The sequence below is a fragment of the Hetaerina americana genome, unplaced genomic scaffold (genome assembly GCF_022747635.1).
Source record: "Hetaerina americana unplaced genomic scaffold, ioHetAmer1.1.p SCAF_2, whole genome shotgun sequence".
NCBI lineage: Eukaryota > Metazoa > Arthropoda > Insecta > Odonata > Calopterygidae > Hetaerina > Hetaerina americana.
The window spans coordinates 72,923,192-72,944,920 of record NW_027286763.1 but is presented as its reverse complement, the minus strand read 5'-3'; the positions used below and the strand labels follow the sequence as shown (position 1 = coordinate 72,944,920).

The window sequence follows — 21,729 nt, the reverse complement described above, 5'->3', positions numbered from 1 at the left end:
TCTCTATTCATGGAGGGATAACATTCAAGCGGGCAAAATGCTATTTTCGATTTTCATTGTGCCAGGTTGTGTGGTGGCGAAGGTTTTTTTTAAAGCGTTGCTTGAAAAGATCCCGTGCGATGCCTTTTAATTTCTTTATGAAGCGACCTTTCGAGCCCCAACCGTTTTCTTGACTCGTCCTTAAGTACGTCGCTCATGTTTGAAAGAATTCCTTTACAACCTCCAATCATTATATCCCGAATCTATTCCTTGTGAGTAAAGATGTAGAGTAAATATTTCTTCGAGTGAAGGTAATAATAAAGAAATGCTAGCAAATGCGATTTGATCCTAACGCTGTACCAAACTTTGATGCGCTAGGTAGGAGTCAATCGGACGTGATCACGGCCATGCATACGCGGCCGTATTCTAGTGTCGTACATGACTACTGCCATGGTTTTACGGAATGGTGGCACAACTGTCTTTATGAGACGTCCTCATCCACAGTATATTATATATTTAATTGATCTACTATCATACCATCGGCATTTCTAGTTATCTGTACGAATTTCCCCAAAATTTCATGATTCATCGATGTTTTCAATTCCTATAATTTACGTCTATTGAAGAAGTTCTAAGGCTCCGAAAAGCCCAAACGCTTAGCAATTTTTTATGGCTAAGCAAGTACAATTAATATCAATTGTGATAATTAGCAAGTTGAATTTGAATGTATCCGCAAAAGGCAAGGGCAACAGATATACCATTTAGAGCAACCATTTCCCATTTACAGTTTTTTCAGCAATGAAAACAACTCTATTATTTCTGGTTTTAGAATAGACCTATCTCAAAACTGAAATAAAGGATTTTCATAGTTGAGTTATTCTAGTCCATTCCTTTTGTTCACTAAATTCATTCACCCTTTTGTGGATTACCTCAGAGACCGTTGTCGGTGACGAATTAATTTTGGTATTTCTCAGTCCAAGTTTGTGTCTGCGTATTTCAGATAAGCAAATAAGACAGTAGCGCTTCTAAGTGGACTGATTGAGATTTTAAAAATATTATGAACGAAGAACGTGAGAAATAATTGAACCATTTTCTATCAATTTTGTGGGAATTTAAAATAAAATATTTCAAGAGTCCCATTCAATTCAAACTGTTTCCTTTGTTTCATTGAGAACTCAGCAAAATGAGAATCAAAATACTGTTATATTCTATTCTTTCAGGCTTCACTTCGTGGAAGTATTTAATATCCATACTAAAAAGAAAGATGTGTACTTTTCCACAGATTTTATTATATGGTACAACGCGTTTCACCGACTTGCGGCATTATCAGGAACGGATTTTAGTATAATCTATGACTTTATGATAGTATGATCTATGATTGTAGTATGGATCTAAACACTTCTTCGCTATCACTCATTGTTTTAGTACTAATTATTAATGGATTTCTAATACTAAATGATATTTATAATTGATGAAATGAAATGAATAATCGTAGTTGTCTAGTTAAGACAGTTTATTTTCAACGAGCTTCGATACCTTATCGTCTTTCTCAGATACCGACTGTAACGGTGTGGATAGATGTGAGTATCAATCCACAGCTGAGGATTTTACTAAGATATCAAAATGGGTTTAAAATAGACCTTTTGGATAGAAAATTAAGATTGTATTTGTTTCATTTTATCACAAAAAAGTGTCATTGTTTTTCCTGACATGGTTATATTTTATTATAAATTATTAAATAAAATATTGCAGGTATTAGGAATATTTTGTACCAAACTTACCGGTGTAACGGATATGCCGGCGAACACATTCTCGGCGTTCATCTGGAGCTCCGTTCTCGATCACATTCAAATGTCAAATAAATTTATAAGTCCCACATTTAGCGTAGACGCCGTGTGTTATTCTTTTATTTAATCTCTAATAGTATGAATACCCTTAGAGGGGAAGTGCAGTAAGTTCTTTAATATAGTCTCCTCCAAAGGTTTTCACGAATGGACGCAGCTCAATGAGTTTGCCTCGTACTTGGACAATGACCATTTCCTTGCAAGTTCACGAGAGCCCATATTTTTGTGAAGCCTTGTGATACTTACATTTGTGATAAGTTCAGATAAGAGATAGGATGAAGTATGGATTGAATTTTTAAGCAGAAGTGGTAAAAAGTACTAATTTCATCGTACAATAGAAGCAGAACCATTTTCTCCAAACATCTGTTTAAAAATCGACTTTTTACTTGTATTCAGGACTACCAAGCAACGCATTTCTGTTATTTAACAAATAAGATGGTTTTTACACAAAATAATGAATTAAATAATTTTTTTCTAATAAATAAAAAAATCAGAGAGTTCATAAACACAATTTTTTCATTAAGTTCATTGTATTTTTTTTTCAATATGATTGACGCGTAAACCCTAGCGAGAATTTGTAGTCAATTGTTTGTTTGATGATTACCTGCCATATATACGATTGCAACAAATATTTATTTCAATCCGACCGCCTAACAGCGCCAACTTTGTGATTTTTTTCCTGTTCGTGTTATATCGAAGCATTCACATTTATAAAACTGATCCATGAATGTGAAATTAATGAATAAATTAATGATGAAAATTACCATGAAACATCGTTCATCCGAGTTAGGCAATTTTTCGAGTACCGGAACTTCCTGGGAAGCTATTGACTGCATAGACATAGGAACTGCCCCCCCTCCCCCTTCCCTTTTTTGTAAATTTCACACGCCGCTGGGCTTAGTATTGAGTGAGCTCTACACTCAATTATCAAACCGACCTTCGGGTTGATAACTGTGTTTGTGGTTTTTTTCATCGGCTCTAGACACTGGTTTCTTCATACACAAGAAAAGCTTTTGTTGCTACATTACGAACAAAAGATTAACTCTACAATTTCGCTTCGTCCAAATTCCTCAGGACGATGAGGGTAGCCCATCGTTAGCACACCACATACCATAGAGAAATCCTGAAATACGCCAGATATATGGGACCATTGTTGAATTCCAATAGCTGCTGTGTCTTCAGCATTTTTGCTATCTCGTGTCGGGAACAAATGACACGCCTGCTCTACCACATCATTCGTTCCTGATGTTGCGGAAAGCTATACAAAACACACATCTTAAAGGGGCAGCGGCCACCAGAATCCAACGCCCGTCATTATCCACTCTCTAAAATCCCAGGAGAGCCTACTTCACCCACCTTTATCGGGATCTTTTGCATCCTCTTCGGGGGCGGTGGGGGCGTTGTCGTGGTGGTCTTGACGTTGGGATCGACGCAGACGACCCCGGCGGCCTCAGCCAGCGAGCAATCGCTCAGACCCCAGCCGTCGAAGCGGCAGTCGGAAAGCCTTTTCTCCTCGCCAGTGCAGTAAACGTTGTCCATCCAGAATCGTCCTTGCGGGGTCAGCAAGAAGGAAGGCAAAAGCAGAGAAAGAGATGCCGGATTAGATTGCGATGGCTTCGAACTACGCCAATAATTCTAAGGGTGTAAATCGTTGAAAATTATCGGATGATAATTAAAATTGGAATTGTAGGGGCGATCTTACTTCTACATCGCCTTAATACATGCATTGCAATAGCATTTAAACTTAAGAACCACCTTAAATGCTTATGTTTAGGGTATGAGCGATGGAAATGAGTAGTATATGGTTTGGGAAAGAGGGAAATGGGTTGGATTCGTGGTCAAAATACAAGCCGGCATATAAAATTTGATAATTTTAATGGTTTAAAATTGATATTATTGTTGATTCCTATAAAATTGCTGTTGCTAGCTTTCATAATTTCTATAGTTTTATTATATACAATTTTTATGTTCCCGGATGAAAGAAGACACTTTGCTTTTCCATATAGATTTTTTTAAATTTCGATCTGGGTTTTGTAGCAGCGTGACATTATCAGGTCGTGTGTCGTTTATGTTCTCTTTCATTATGGTATAACTAGAGTGAAATATGATTCCCAAAATGAAAAAATTGGAGTCTATTTCCTTAAAGTTTTGAATAATTAAATTCAAGATGAGCATTTTCGCTCCCTGCTTTAATTAGCTGATAACGTTAGAAAAATAATAGTCAAGTTCGCCGATAGGACATAAAGTTGGCTCGCTGGTCCACGGCGAACCAACCATGTAGTATCTTCCGTGCGATGCGCGATCAAAATTTGTGTAGACTTTCCAACACGCTCAACAGTTTAGCTTTAGAGATATTTATTTCCGTTTCGCGTATTGAATATTCCATTTCCCTAAATTGGGTTCCGCCCATCCTCGCACCTCCGCGGAACTATTTTGGTGCCCCTAATGTTGCATACGTTGCAGGATAACACTATTTCACCGCAGTGCAAGCAAATGGCTCCGAGGGCTTCCTGTCCCTCCGATATTCTTTGCATTGATCTTCAAATTCAAACGCCAGAATCGAAGCCACTAGTGATATCAAAAGAGATAATCCATTGTTCTCTGATGATCCTGCTTGTGTTTCAACGTTGCAAATCGTATTCTCATATGAATGATACGTATCCACTTAATGGCGAGGGGTTACTATCGCTTGCTGTTTCCTGTTTTCTGTGAACACATCAGAAAAATCGTAGGATGCTGTCCCAAATCTGTCGCAAATAATTACTTTTAGTAAACGCGGAATAATTTCTAGTTGCCTGCGGCATGGTTCTCGAGGTCTTAATTAAGGAAAAACAAGTCACTAACCTCATTGTCGCTTTCCCTCGGAGATAAAGCTCATTTTGACTGTGATAAAGGTTTTCTCCTTTAGGAAGGGGAGATTGAAGGTTAATACCTCGGATTAACCTCTCTCTTTGAGGGCACAAAGACCGACATATATCCTCATTATTTCTGTAAAGGGTTGTTATTAGATGGAATTCTCATCATCATAAACAAAGTCCTCTATTTATGCCAACCTCACTTTCCAGGAGATTACAGGTTAACAAGGTTCTTTAAAATTTTAATGTGTGGTTCACACTTGCTAATGCAGAAATTTCGGTCTAAATGATCGTTTAATACGAGTAATAATTTTAATTTGATTCTTAGTCAATTATTTAATTAATGGAATTTAACCTCGATGGTCCTGGCCCTGTTCTGTAGTATAAAATATTTTACCTAAGCATTTGATTATATATTTCTCCGTGATTCTGTAACATTAATCCCAAACGATGAATACCGTACTAATTGACGTTATAATGTTAGTGTTAAATCTATCGTATTCGTGAATCCCCTTATGTTGACAGTGCGCCTATTGCTTCGCTTTTAAATTCAATCTACTCCCCCTCAAGAGTAGAGGCGTAGCACAATGGAGTGATCAATTCCGATTCAAGTCAATGATGACAAGGTTCGGTCACCCATGCATACGCCTCGGCTAATTTGATTCATCGCTCTCAGAGCTAAAAATAGTGAATCGCTAAGTTGCTGATTGGGTGTTTGTTATTCTGGCGATGGACGTGAATAGTGAATTGGGTCATCCAGTTGAATTATACTTAATTATTTTTCCGGCACTCGGGAGGACAGACGTGCAAATTTTTTTTTTTTATATCTGACTCTACGAAACAATATAAAAACGCTTGAGATCAGACTACGGTTAACTCCTGCATGGCACGATACAAGGGGTTGATTTGTTTATCTAATGGTCTTAGGCTCAAATCCAAGTTATTTCTTCGGATAACCCAATTTAAAGTTTATAAGGTGTGATTTTCTGGACGTCAACAGTTTTTTAGTCCCGCAATTGTTTCCATTTAACGGCTTTCCCTGAATTGTAGTGCAACACATTGAGCCATGCAGCCAAGAATTATAGTGTCCTTAATAATTCGAAGTAATTATTAGTATCCTCAGTACGCACACTGTTAACCCATCGTTTGAGGTTAAAATCAAGTCCTAGGAGTCAAACAATTTGCTCGTAAAGACTAGTTTTAGTTGTGATTTTTGTTATTCGTCCCCAAAATACTATGCAATATGAGAATGCGAAGGGTGTTCACAAACAAATACGTGAGAAGATATTGTGTTATAAATAAAAATAATATGTGTTTGCATCGAATCTACGCCGTCTATGCCAGAAGTGAAAAATGAACAATTTTATGAGAATATTTTTCATTTAACTGAAGAAGAAGAAAATTACCAAAGAGATAAGTCTCATTTTAGCTCCGAATTAATTTAAACTTTCCCTATTCGTTTTCATCAAACTGTTTTGGAGGCTTTCCAGAGGCAACTACGCTTTATTTTGCCTTGCTCTATGCTAACTTCGCTAAATATTTTTTATTCATCCAGAGAGAGAAAGGACTTCCAGCTTCAGAATAACACCAAAATCAAATATTCTCACCGCATTTCTTCGCTCCCAACTTTATCAATACAACACTTGTAGGTATACGATTTACTTCAATTGAGTTCCCAAATCTACCTCGTTCTCAGCTTAGGATAGCCATTTTTATGTACTTAGTAATTTGATGCATTGCTTGATCTCGTATCAGCATTTATCTTTCCAATGGTTTATCTATTTCGGTACACTAATTAGATGAGTAACTATTTTCTATAATAAATGGCTAAACATTTCCGTTACTAGAAAATCTCCCTCGTTTTTCCTTCTGGTACCCTTGTCTCCTGGTTGTTTCAATAAATAACACTCTGTTTCCAACTAGCAAACTTCTTCCATCGGTTCTAGTCCTTCCTGTAGGACGTTGGAAGTAAGTGGGCCGTTCCTTTATCTGTTTTTCTATCGATTACATTTGATTTACTCAATAATCCAATGCGTGCTGATTTTCAGAGAGATTATTTTGATAAATATACATTTATTTATGGTAAAATGGGCATCTCCACGTTTTCAGTTGAAACTTTTATCTTAAGTTTGTATGCATATTTTTTTATTTATTAAAAAGTACAAATCAACATGTGGTAGCAAATACGCAAACGGGGGACTGATAGTGGAATGCAACAAACATTTATCACCAGTGTCCCCACAATTTGCACCACGATTGCTGAGTTCCAATGAACATTCCATGTGATCATGGTTCAATACTCGAGGAAATGTCTTACGTTCTTTACATTCCGCATGGTCAAGCAAGTCTTTTCCATCGCCTAGCTTTCTTTCCACATTCTATTGCTGCAACTGCCAATAAACGGCCTGCGAAACGGAGTATTCACTTTTCCCTTGTACAATTCCAAACTTTATGATAGAATAAGTGCTCGTTTTTATGACTACTCTACCCCTATGATAGTTTGTGTAAACAGCAACCGCTTTCTGATTTTTTCACATATCTGGTCTCCTTCTGAATGACATTTTTTAGTCCGCGTTGGGAAATATTTCCCATGTTTAACAAACCTAATGAAAGTGGGCGGTACATGCCACTTCTTCTCTGTTTAAAAGATGGTATGGTATATTACGTGTACTTGCTCAAATAAGGTCTTCCAAAAGTATAAGATTCTCTTATATCTCTTATTTAGCCAAGGTAAACTGGTTCCACTCCTTTTGCTAGAAGATAATTCTTTGCGGATTCTTCTAAAACTTCTCTCTTCAGGCGAAGTTTCGATTTGAAAAAAATATTATTATGCTCATTTTTTCATTGGCGATTTAAGTTATCTCAATTTTGCAGAAATAGAAAATATAAATTTGATCAATCTGCAGTAAGTTTTAATTAACATTTCATCTATGTTCATGTGGTGGTGGCGCATTTCATTGCATGTTCATGTGGTGGTGGTGTTTCACATTCGTGCTTGTTGTGTCCTGGCTTGCGTGTTGTTGGATGGCTCTCGTGCTGCATCCTAGGGTGCAATTTGTTGTTGGTTTGTGGTATGCGTGTTTGCATGAGTATTGGATGAAGGGATTTTTGCATGAGTGTGTGCGCTGCTGTGGGTGTAATTTTCCATGTTGTTGTTTTGCATGTGGTATTGTTCCTTTTTACGGTTGGTGACCTAACACCCCCCGCCACACGCCCTTGCGGCGGCTTGCGGGGTATTATGTAGATGTAGATATGTGCGAGTTAATTTGACTATCATAACTAGTTTCAACTCGTTTGTGGATATTGTACAAGTAAAAGGGGTAGAATTAATTTTGGTGTTTCTTAATTTTTAGTTTGGGTTATTATCATCATTTTAGAAATCAATAATTCCAGCACACATTCGGTTATGTCAAAGATGAAATTTTATGCACAACTACGCAAAGGTTTATTGAAGTTAAATTTTTATGCAATCATTTATTCATAGCGTATTTCATTATACGCAGTCTTGTTGAGGATGTGACATGCCATAGTAGATTATGCCGTTTTGAGGATTTCGTGACTCAAGTCGGAATAGACGAACGAGAAAATATTGAAGTGGTTAAAAGAAGGAAAAAGAGTTGCACGAAAACTGGGATATAAAATATATGAGGGAAATAAGGCATTGTCTTCAAAAGAAAGTCCTAGATAGGCTGCGATTCCGTGTACATTTGAAGGTTTATTGGAATCAATGGAACATTTGTGATTGATACCCTAGAATATATTTGCTTATCTCCCATGATTCTAGGAAGACTGCGAATATTTTGTCTTCAAATCCATCAACCGCTCCCCTTCACTTCCCTCTCACCCCCCCCCCCCCTACGATCCCGTAGCTGGCTGGTTCGGTATGCATACTAATGGCCTGGAAGCGTTTCGATAAAGATTGAGGGAATGAAGCGAGTGAGGAAACCCGAAGTGATGGATGGAGCTTGTGGCCTGCTAAGCATAAAGAAACTAGCCGATACGCCATTTTGCTTCTCACTTCGACTGAGAGGGTGTTGACTTCAAGTGTGATAACAGCTGGCCAAGTCGGTCAGTCACTCTTTACACCTTAAGTAGTTTCTGAATGTGGATTTTCTTGTGTTTCAAAACTATCGCCGGATTGCAGGACTCGACATAAATATTTCAGGAAACGAATAAACGAAATGCCTGGACTCAATTAGAAACGCTCTGTTAGGCAATAGACCTAAGGGAATTTAATAACCAATTTCACATACTATACTAGTATTTGTGAATGGAGTTGAAGGAACGTTCAAAAAAAAAAACTTGTGCAGTCATTCTTAAAAGATAAATAAAGTAATTTTAAAGGAATGTAGATGCATATGCGCGGTATATCTTTTTTCTATGAGTGAATAAAGTTATTTTAAGGGAATGTATAAGAGAAAACAGTTTTTTTTCAAAGGCCATTATCGACAGTGATGATAAATGAATCTGGTTCTTGCAACATAACTAGGTGACATTATCCTTAGTGTCTTGAAATGGTGGGAATATTTACCACGTGGAAAGTTAGCCCAAGCAGCGTTTGCTAAAGATACGGGGCTCAGGGGCCATGCTGCCCCCTGATGAAAAAAAGAAAAGATTTAGGGAAAAATTTGAAGGCAACAAAAATTCTAATCTGAATGTTTCGAAATAAATATTAAAAATTTTTAATATATTGTGCTATAATTCTCGCCATTCTTTTTGCCTTTCCGCGCCTTCTTGACGTATTTTTTATATTTCTAATTAATAATTATTTAATCAAGGAAAATGGCTAATTAATTCATTAAAATGTGTTCAACTTAGATGCAACTTGTTTGTGCTGAAAAATTTTTACTGATCAGAGTTTTATTGGGCGCTCCGCCTTTAAATATTGCTGTGCCCTCCCTGGATCAGAATGATCTTCCATATCCCTTAATTTACATGGGTGAACTTTAAATGATGTGAGGGAACTTACTTCTCGCCGGTCCAAACTGCGAGCTGTGGGTGATTTTCACGGCGCCCTCGAATCCCAACTGGCGGCACACGACCATGGCCTCGCGCGTGTCCCATTCGTCATCGCAGACGCTGCCCCATCGGCCGAGGTGGAAGATTTCCACGTTACCTGGAGATAGAGAAAAGAAGAGAAGCGATGTGTTTATACCAATGTTGAGCGATGGAAACAGGTGTGGACATGCTATCAGGAGCAAAAAGAAGAGCGTCAAAGAGAAGAAGACGTAATGATATGAATAAGTCGATTAATTATTTTCACAAACGTCTTCGGTCCCAAAGTAGATGAGACTATTGAGGAGGGAATGTTGTGGGAATATGATAATTGTCTTAATTATAATTGTCTTAATTACAATTGTCTTAATTATAATTGTCTTAATTACAATTGTCTTAATTATAATTGTCTTAATTGTAATTGTCTTAATTATAATGTTAATTCGTCTATTTTTAATTTAAGGTTATTATTATGTACAACAATAATAGTCGAATACCTCCTTCGAAAAGGGCTCCCTCATTTGTCCAAAAATATTTATAATAACTGAATAAATAGGGTCAAAATTTGCCCGTTATGAGTTTGTACAGGAAGCTGCCACATTTTAGTCCTTTCACACTCGTCATGAGAAACGTTGTTTCACAGTCTGTGTATGCATTTATGACCTATGAGAGCGGCAAAAAACATATATAGGTATGCAGTAAAACATAAAATATATGCAGAATATTTCACAAGATGCCGCAATGGTGTGTAGCGGGGGATATTAGGACACCAGACTTTAATGTATGAATATTCACTTCCACGTAAAAATAAAATCATATTCGCACATACATAAACACAGGTTCACTTATACACCTACCTGCCTATCTACATTTTGTAGTAATGGGTGTATTCAAGTAAAGTTATACACTTTGCTCTTGAATTTAAAAAAATAGGAGTGATTATGTTTGATGTTTTTACGATTACACATATATCGTGCGAAGGAAGAAAGAGTAGTTGAATGTGTCAGTGCTTGTACCTATTCATCTTATTTTATCCCGTAGTCCGAATCTATCGGTGCAATTTGGCTCTTTAATATTTCCCCCGGTGCCACTAGTAAAGTCGTTTGTTTTATGCCTTGCTGATAGTTCCAGCCTTGCTTTCTCTCTTCGAGACTCAGTGGGCTACTATCTTAATTCTTCCGAAATACCAGTCACGTTCACTCGTTTGTCATTCATGCAGGGGTCAAGGAGGGAGCTCTTATTTGGTACTTATTTCACCAGAAGGAATTTAAACCACAAGATTTATCGCAATCCGTTAGGAAATAACTAGTCTTTACAGGTCATATATTCTCAATCGACTGGAGTTTAAGCCTCAGTTAGTCGTGTCGAGCCGTTTTCGGAAAGGGATGCCGAATTCTGAGCTCTTCGCGATACAGTGATTTTGTTCGCCATTATGAATCATTTTTATCCACTGTTTGTAATATGGAAAAAATTGAAATTGATCTAATTCTTAACCAGTCAAAATGAAAATATAGTTGATAAATAAAAAAATAAATCATATTTAATGTAATAAAAATTTACATCACGCTCTTCTACTTATGATGACCTTTGTGTCGAGGAAGTTTTATGATATGTGTGCAACTCATGGAGTTGCGAGGGTATTTGTATGCATGGCTGTTCGTTCATATGAAGAAGCAGCACCTTTGCGAAGATTGGCTTTGGGGAAAGTACACTTCGTATTCGGAATGAAAATTGAATTCTTGGTTACTTCTGAACGTTATTGCCCGCGCGGAGGATATGCAAGGAATGATAACCTCAATAAAAATATTTTTGACTGCTTCATTCTCCGATTTGTTGTCATAAATTTCCAGTCTGGATAGCTGCAAAAGAAACTTCTTATTTTTCACTTGCGAAGCGAATCCCTTAAGGGTTCTTTTCTGCCATCACGTAACCTCAACATACAACACCATATACCGTTTCATCATCAAGCTCCAAAAACATCCAATGTTCTTGTCGACCAATACTTTTCATTGATAAACTTCTTTTACAATTGAAGAAGAGTAATACGCAACTTCTGACCCAATTATTTCCGCAGTGAAGATAATTGCATTAATTATTTTTCTTGAACTTCTGTGCGACTTACTAATTTTCAATTACATGAAGTACGTGTAAGTTAAATAAAATTTTCTACGTAGTATTCGCTTACAATATTGTCTTTAAAACAAGTTTTTAATGTAATTCATTCCTATTTGATGGTGGCGTCGTAAGATTAATAGCATATTTGGTCTCTATAATGACTTCTATCGGGAATAATGTAGGATTATATATTCAGATCAGTTAACTTTGCACGCATCGCGTCAGTCAATTATTATCTAAATTTAATCTCCTGAATTTACCTTTGATACATGGTAGTCAACGTGCTATGAATTTCATGGGAATCCTCAAAGCTTATGTTTTCGCGGAAGGGGTTTTTGAATGCCAGAAACACTATCCACTACTTGACGTGACTACTTTCTGAAATACCCTAGGCTTGAATTGTACGCTGAAATCTTCCAGAAAATCAAACAAAGCTAAGTGTAGTCTTTACATTTTCAATCTCTTTCCAAACAAGTAATCGGTTTTTCTTGGTATTGAGTTTAACGTTTAGTGAATCAGTCCCTGGGGAAATTGATTGATTGCGCTCCCCAATTTCCGGACTTAACCCGGAAACCCTATCTTTTTAACCTTGCGGCGGGGTGGCGACAATGCGGGCCCAGCAAGAGCAGAGGCCAAATAAAGGCTCGGGAATAGTGGAAAGGGTAAACAGAGAAATTGCCTTTCTCTCTTTTGTCCGAAGTTATTTTAAGCATGGCTACTCCATTTCCTCAATCCTACAATTTCTAAACCTTTGCCCCCCCCCCCTTATATTTTATTGCACCAGCGCCATTTGTTTATTATTTGGCCTTTTGTCAATCTTTCAATCTTGTAAATAGTTGAAGAAATAAAGTTCAATTCCCTTTGCAATTTATGCAACGCGCTAAGGAACATAAAATTCAGTCCTTTTAAATCTGCGTCGTGCGATAGTCGTAAAAAGGGATTGGCCACTCGCCATCAATGAGGAAAAGAATTCCTTCTTTATCAGTTACTGTATCTTGTATTTTTATTACAGGGAGCCTACCGATTGTAGGCGCGTTTTGATTGGTCTCAGAAAACATTAATTGCTTCCGAACATCTTAAATAGGTTACTCATTTCCTATTTCCTTCTTCAGCTCCTCATGCTTTTGATTCCTCCTCGCTAAGTCCTGAGGTGCGCTCAAATTCTAGGAACTAATTTTTTTCTGACGATCGACTAATGCGAGAAAGTTGAAACTTCGTAGGCACATGTTTCACAATGACGACGCCATGATTCCATAGTCGCGGAGAACGCTTCCGTAGTGTTTTCTTTTGCCCATTGAAAAAACCGGCTGGTCCGTGGCCTAGACTTCCTGGGTCACACGGCATTTGGTCATCATTTGATCGTAGCACTTACGATCCCGCAATTTTCATATCCATGACACCAACACCACGCGTCTTTCTCAACTGACAATGGATTTCCATTGGTGTTCTACCACACAATTAGATAAAACGGATGGTTGCTCACCATTCTGGTGCAAATTCTTGTATTAATTAACGCCATTTTTATTCTTGGAAACGATTCTCACACTAGCGGTAACTATGCAAACCCTGTACAATGTACGGTGCAGCCATCTATGTTTGGTGTTTATATAGTACACACGTGTTTTTAAGGTCTACCGGTTTTTTTTTTCTATTTACACTGAATCCTGAGAAAAAATTTTATTACCTTAAAACTTGAACGCAACTCGTAAATGCTTCTTATTTAACAATTTCACCCCTATTCTTTTTTTCTATTTCAAACGAAACGCTCCAACAAATTCCTTTTCCTATGACGCCCAATATTTTTTTGCTACACTTTCTATTCGTCCATACCGTTTTCTACCTCCTCCTCGGCACCCGAACGTCAAAAGCCTTCAACCTTCGCTCATTTTCCTTCCCCAAAGACTGGATTTCGGAGCCATTCAAACCCAAGCTCCACATCAAAGCTTTTATTCCATCATTTTTTTACGTCTTTAATTAAAACCCCGGCCACGCCTCCTCCATTTCCCCCGCTTTCTAAATACTTCTAAATCCCTCTCCGAATACCCTTACCATTTCCGTCCAAATCTTGGGCTTCCCTACATCTTGGATGAATAGTTTAGCCTTCTTTTAATTGTCTCGCTCCTGTAATGCTGACATCAGTGTTTATTTATTGGCGTCCTCCTTAGTTCATTTTCCAATGATTTATCTTCTCCTCAACGCATCCCTCCTATGGTTCCTGGAAATTTGATCAACTATAGATGTAACCTCTACTTCTATCGACTAAAAGTGAATGAATGCCTGTTTTTAAATCCCCTTTAACCTCTAGAGGTCGCTTATGGTTTCAAAACTCAGTGTCCAAATACTCGTACCTGTCAGCATCAACAAATTTACAGGTAATTCACATTTAATTTTTAAATCAGGATAAAATTACATTCGTTATAAAATTTATATTTACATAATTTACATCAGGTAATTTACAAGTAGGCTATTTGAGATGATTTTTGGTCCTACTATTGTTTCCTTATATTAAATTCTGTCCCAAGAGGTTCTTAAAATTATTTATTTACTAATACTGATATAATGTTCACAAAGAATTTTTTGATTTCCAACAACTTTTAATTACAACTTATGAGCGTACATAACGGAGATTTTGTAAGGTAGAGGTTTCTTAAGGGCAGCGATAGAAAGGTATAGGTTGGGTACGCGGGGAAGAGGAAGGAAGAGAGTAGGTAGGGAGAGTAGTAAGTTTTTTAGACAGCATTTAAGTAGGTAGAAATTACGAAGATGTGAAGAAGGCAATCACAATAAAGCTCTCTCGATACATGGAAGATAGTGTCGCTTTAGGGACCTTAAAATGCATACCTTTACTAGGTATCTTCCTATAAGAAGAATACTTAGACCGTATTAAATAGGTGTGCATAGATTTTCTAATGGAAGCCCGGAAAATATTATAGTGGGAAATCGTGCTAATGCTTATATCTGCCAAAGTTAAGCGTCTGATTGGAGCCTTACCATTCCTCCCAAGACCTGACCTTCCAATGTCAGTGACCCTTCATTTCAGTGAATTCTAGGATACTAACTCTTTCTGAACCATGATCGAAGATAATAATCGTCATCGCGGAAAACTTTGTCATTGAAAAAGAATAAAGTACATCGACCACGCGTCGAAAAGGAGTGGCTAAATACGCGGAAGAGTAAAAAAATAAACATCTTTCAACAAGTCCCCCATCTACCGCAATCATTGTGAGCCATGCTTCGGCGAAATGTCCCGTGCAGACAATACGCTCAGGACCAGTTCGGCTCATTCTCACGGAGACATCGGAGTATTGACTTATCGATTATGCCCATCCCCCCGCCACCGTGGTCCAGGTAGCCCCACCATACGTCGGGGATGGAAATCCAAATGCTTTTTGGGAATTCACACGCTTGGTTTTGTTCACATATGGCTAAACAAGGAGAGGCGTATGGGGAGAATTGGGATACACATATACACACATACAATATATTATTCTTTCGAGTTTTACCAAAATGTCATGGAAGGAATGTTCATCGCCCATTAGATGTTAATTCGTTAATAATGGAGTATCTAAATCTTTTAGGACAGGAAAATCTCAGAAACTTCAGATATTTTGACTGTCTGAAGCTTTGACTTCTTTCTTCAAAGCTAAAATATGATTCATTCAGCTGAAGACTTCTCGTGTCAACGTATCACGAGAGGAGAGTTTCTCGCTCGTTCACATCTTCGTAACCTTCTTTATGTCGAAAAAGCCTCTTCGATTCCTTCCCCCGTCCTTCCTTACACGGCGTTTCCCTTCTATCACGGCCATTGGTATAACGCAGCCTTTCAATATTTATTTCTCCCACCTACTTTTTCAGCCTATTCCTAAACTCGCCAAAAATACGTTGCCTTCAGATATTAATGAGGTCAAAGAATATCAATAGGAATCCAGATAACGTCTGTCGAAAATCATTTAAAATTTTCGTTATCAATATAAAATCCGCGTGATAGATTTTCAAAATATATGCTAAAATCCATCAAAATGGCCTCGTTGGTGATTTCCAGGATGGAAACAGCCACATGAATATTGCTCATGCATTGCAGCGGCCACTGTCCCTGGAGTTTGATAAAAGACATGTCTCTGTAATTCTGAATGTGCCTGTAGGAAAACCAGATGGCGCCAGACGCATATTGAGACCCCGAGCCTAGGAGAGATATAACCGCGGGAGTAACGGCGGAGTGACCGCAAAAGGCAGAGTTTTAAGGTGAAATGTTCAATAACTCTTAGCTAGAGAGAGCACATACAAAACATGACATAATGGTGGGCTCCTAAGTCGGCTGGAACTCGGAAAATAGACCGTCGCACGTTGCATATATTTCTAATATATATATAGAGTGCGTCTATAAAGTATATACATATGTATACAATATACAAAGCGAACGGTAACTACGGCCGTATAAATATAATGGGAAGAGTTCACCCCAGCCGTACTCTTATAAATGGGCAAAGGATGGGTGGGGGATATTGGAGAAAATAGAAACAGTAAATCGATAAAAATTATAAAATTAAATAATTAACTGAAAATAAGACTAACAATAAATATAGTAAAAAACTGAAAATAATTGAAATATTTAAATACCGCAAACGGTTAGAACAATGAAATGGAGGGGGAAAAAAATTAATTTTTTTGAATACTAAAAAAGTGAAAATTAATCACGCATTCTCTAGCTTGGATGTACTATGCAGCAGTGATCCTTGCTAGTCGCATACACTCTCACTCTATCAGGGCTTACGAGAGGTTTCCCTCTGCGTCAGGGGCCCACCAATCACACGTATTGAAATAAAATTAAGAAATATAATAAACGAAAAATGATCACGCGCTCTATAGCTCGGATGTACTATATAGCATTGATCCTTGCTAGTCACAGGCACTCACCTTCAATCAGGGCTTAGGAGAGGTTCCCTCTGCGCCAGTGGCCCGTCAGTCACACGTATAATAATAAAGGCAAAATAATCACGCACTCTCTAGCTTTGATGTACTAAGCAGCAGTGATCCTTGCTAGTCGCATACACTCCCACTCTATCAGGGCTTACGAGAGGTTTCCCTCTGCGGCAGTGGCCCGCCAATCACTCACTTGCTTGGGTATGCGAAGACGCCTTAACCCTAGCAAAACTCACTCACTCACTCACAGGTCTACCGTGGAATTTCTTCCGACGTTAGTACTGTGACTCGCACTTGGTGGAAGGGTAAAGGGAGTGCCCAGAAGCTGACACAAGTGTTTCGACTGCCAAGCAGTCCTCTTCAGTGTGTATGTGTTTGTATCTCAATTGAATTTTGAATCAAAAATTTGCATCTGAATTTTGCAAAATTTCAGAAATTTTATGTATTCCTGTCGACTTTTTAGAGCGTTCGTTGCTAGCCACAATTGTTCTTGGACTCCTTTAGTCATTTTATCGTATACAACATTGAAAATGTATTTAAAATGACGATCAATTGATGTTTCCGTGATTGAAGTTTCAATCATTTCTTCTGTCGCTGACATTTATAAATGGTATGGTAAGGAGAATGTGTTATTATACGAGGGCTGACCAGAAAGTAACTTACGTTTCGGCCTAGCGTGGCGGTGGGTAAGGCTAAAGCCACCACCTTGATGCCTAAACGTCCTTGCACCCAGTCCTGCTGTGGTATATTGCAGACTGTGATTTTTCTACTTCGACCAATACGAACAGTTAAAATGTGAGCTGCAACAGAAAATCTCGCGAGCTATAAAGTGCGATTTGTGATTAGGTTTTTACTGAAAAAAACCACAATCCACTTGAAATTGAAAGGAAACTTTGTGAAATATACAGAGGTGGAATAATGAGTAAAGGCGAGTGAGGCAGTGGTGCACTCATTTAAAACTGGCCGCACCAATGTTCACGACGAGGACCGCAGTGGTCGGCCTAACCTTGTGGCAAATGAACTGACGGTGAAAAATCAACGAAACAATTCGTGAAAAACGCCGATTTACGATTAGGGATGTCTTTCTAGACGTGGCTGGCAACTCAGCGCTTTGACAGTGACGTAGAATTGAATGCTGGTGTAAACAGGGGGTTAAAATGTAGGGCGGTAGATTTCTTCAGAGATGGATTTGAAAATCCTGTTTATCGCAAAGCTATATGCCGCATTTGAATGGCGATTATGTAGAAAAATAGTTTAAGAACATGCCTTTCAAACGTATACCTTGTTAAACTTTGTCTTGTTACTAGGTTCATATTTTTATTTCAAAATCTCCCAATTTACTCCTCCCTTCTAAATTCACTCCCTCTCACTGTCGACCCCTTTAACTTATCATGCAACAACTTCACCACCCAAGCTTTATCCCACCTTTCAGTAAATTAAAATTTTCCCCGGTCCATGCTTGGTTCTCGTTGTTATAGTTATGTTGTTATTGTCTTTTGTCCTCTTTCATGTTTTTTATATTTTTCACTATAAAATGGCGCTACTGCTATATGTGAACAATGTTTTAAAATAAAATAAATAAATAAAAATAAAATAAAAACGTAACTTTCTGGACAGGCTTCGTTAGTCATTTCGTTAGTCATACGGCATTAGTCCTTGGGCTGGCTAGTCTACTGCTATGATTTTAAATGATAGCAAATAATTTTCGCGATTTACTCTACGCATTTTTCCTACATTTAGAATTTCAGTCGCCCAACGGGTAAGATTCAGTCCATCACGGAAACGACGACGAGTCAGCAGTTCAATGCGCATTGGTTGAAACATGAAGGAAAAGGGCGGTAAGGAAGAATAACCGTTAAGTTTGCCTGCCCTGAGATCGAAATCTTATGAGGAAGATGAAATATCTCGTTTGACGTTGAGTTTTTGTATACGAGCATAACGCCGATGGCAGGATTCCATTTCACTAACTTCGTGGCAACATTTCTGTCACTTCGCTATGTGATTTTTGTCAAACGACACGTAGAAAGAGACTATTCAGCATTTCAATGTGTATTCGTACATAAAATGAAGTAAAGAGAAAAAGTATGGATTTGGGTACATTTAGGCCAAAATTTATCCCTCCTTACGATCACGCGACGGTATCTCAGAATGGAGAACACGGAGCAGTACCTTAGGGGGGGGGGACCAACCGGGAGAGGTGGGAGGGGACCGGGGGTTCCTTTTATGGTCAGCTATGAGTAATTAGAGAGCTGGGGAGTTAGAGAGAGAATAAGAAAGAATGGAATTTTTCGGGGATCGGAATTTAGGAAGCTTGAGACGCGGGGGGCGAGAGGAAGTTGGAAGAGTGTGGGACGTGGCAGGGGAAGGGGGAGTGGTCGCAGAGGCGTGGGGATGAGGGTGATCCGAAGACGGATGCGGGGGCCTGAGTGGTCGGTGGAGGCGGCATATCAATGGAGGAGGAGTGAGGGGTTATGGGTGGAGAGACAGGAGAGGGGAGGGGTGGCCATTTATTGCACCCGGGAGACGCTGGCGTTCTTGAGAGCACTTTGTGTGGAGTGGGGACGCGTCCATTACGACCCCCGTCCGGGAAGGGAATGTTTCAGACCGCGATTTCGTCCCCCTCTGCCCCCCCCCCACTCCCTAAACTCTCCCTCTTAAAGCCCCACAAAAGCCTCTTTTACACGCCCTTCATTTATTTCTCCATCTTTTCCCCTCCCTCTTCCATCTGCGAAAAATCCTCTTCATTCCCGTCACCTCCTCCATCCCAACACGCCCTCTCCCACGCTCAAAGGGAAGGGGGGAATGGGAGGGTGCAGCTCGTGTTCGTCCCCTCCACATCGGGTCGTCATTCACCTCCGCCGGGGGATGTGAATTGTTAGGTATCTTTCTCAGGTTTTCTCTCGTGCAAAATGGGGATGGGCGGATCCTCGTTGAAATCTTGGTTCGGGATCGAGAATCCCCCGACCGCGGGTGAATTTTCTGAGCGAAGGAGCTGGCCGGATAGATCGGGACGAATTTCACCCACCCACTCCAAGGGTAGAATACGAAATGAATGGTCTCGTCCAGCCACCGCGGAGTAGCAGTGTGAAGCTCAGGTACTCTTGGTCTCGCTCTCTAAAACGGTGTCGATCAGCGGTTCAAACTCTTCCATATTCCTCGAGGAACTCTAGGATTATTAAACAAAAGTCTTACAAATCACCTAAATACCGACCGACTCTAGGTCTACTACTCCCGTTCTAAATCAGTGAGACGATTGTTGTAGACTTCACATTGATCAATCCTCAGGTTGGTTTGGAGAGGTTAAGTTGAAGCTCACCTCGAAATAAACCTTTACGGCGTACGAAATTCACGTATTTACGTTATATTGGCCAGTTCGTTTTCCCTTAGCCACCATTCGGTTTCTTTTCTAATTTTCGGTGCCTAGCAACTCGTATCACTTAGATAATGTGTTGATGTCCTAAAGCGTCCACCTGCATTTGGACTCGGACTAAATCCTGACGTCCGCCTCAACGGGTTGTTTGTGTAGCAAAATTGTTGTCGTTTTAAGTCTGAGCGCTTATGGAGGAATGCAGAGGGGTTTTTGAGCGCTACTTAGTCAACGTCTCATTTTCTCTGCAGTTAAGTTTTTATTTAAGATTCAACTGTCAACCAGTGAGAGAGTTTATGAGAAATAATAATTGTGCGTTTAATGAAACTACTCACGTGATTTTGCTTTTAAGATCATCTCCCGGAATTTCCTACTCAAGTAGCGCTCGTGGTCAACTCTTCGTCAGTTGATAATTAAGAAAGGAAGAACAATATTGTAATCAATCGCGCGTCCGTCAGTTTTTGATTAATGCTGAATTAATATCCTCTATTTCTATGAATAGTTTCTTCTATGATGAGTACCATTGAACTCGGGGATCAAAACTTTTTATCAGCGAAAACCACGATGGGAATCATTTCCTTTTGACCATTTGAATCTAACACAGGTATACAATCCAATGGATTGCTTACAGTGCAAACTGACTGAGATGCCACCGTAGCAAATTCAATCCAATTTTAAATACTATTTTTAATTACCACGTAGAAGGTGAGGTAGCACAGTTACTAGAGCGCTTGCCTGTGGGCATACAGACTCCGGGTCTGGATCCCGGCTGGTTACTTTCGACAACCCTCTAGAAATATCCCAGCTCTGTCATCTTTTGTATACTAATATTACTTGGGAAACCGCAGGCGTCATACTAATAGAAGACTTTTACTCTTAAGGTCCAAACATCACATGCCATAGGAATTAATTCAAGTTGAGATCTACCCTTACTTGTTAATCCAATCTTCAATCTGATTACCGTGCATCTTGGTAAAAATAAATGCCAACATGTAGAGACTGCACCGATAGAGACTATCAAATAGCAGCATCAAAATCAAAAACTTTAGCACCTTGATTCATCTGGTTTTCGCGGTTCTTATGCTCCTAATTAATTTTTCTCCAAGTAATCGATTGATTTTCCACTAATTCTCATAGCTTCGATTTCTTAGTCACTTCATGGAGTTCGGATAATTTACAAACTTGTAAAATTTCTAGTAATATCATTCATAAAATATATTTTACGCATGTTTTATTCATTCGAATGTTGCTAACATTGCAGCCAGTTACAAACAACCAAACCCTACCACAATGGTTTCTAAGTAGGTTGGTTTTTTTCAAAGATACAAAGGTAAAACTTTCTGTATTTTTTATCTGAATGTGTTTTATGTTTTAATATAACTAGTTCCTTCATGGGAATTCTTGTTCTTAGAAATGGCACAGGTTTTGTCTAGCCTACTTTGGTTTTGTTAAAAATTCTTTTCACACGTGTGAATGGAGTGTTCCCTTTTCAACACAGCGCAGATTTATCTCCGAATAAGTGTCTTTTTATGGCATTCTCACTTGTTAGGAGATTCCGAGTAGATCCATTGTAATCAGTTAAAACCACTGATACTCGTAGAGTGGCTAGCGTTCATCATTAATTTTCTGCAAAAATACATCCATTTTTAATCAA

General features: G+C 38.8%; 1 protein-coding gene across 1 annotated transcript in view; it reads right to left on the bottom strand.

Moving 5' to 3' along the window:
- LOC139688147 (lysyl oxidase homolog 2-like) overlaps window positions 1-21,729 on the bottom strand; it is a 239,666-nt gene that overhangs the window by 116,984 nt on the left and 100,953 nt on the right. The window contains exons 2-3 of the mRNA XM_071585575.1: window positions 9,648-9,794; window positions 3,180-3,373 (exon numbers count right to left, since the gene is read on the bottom strand). Coding sequence (XP_071441676.1) covers window positions 3,180-3,373; window positions 9,648-9,794 — 341 coding nt within the window. The remainder of the gene's footprint in view (window positions 1-3,179; window positions 3,374-9,647; window positions 9,795-21,729) is intronic.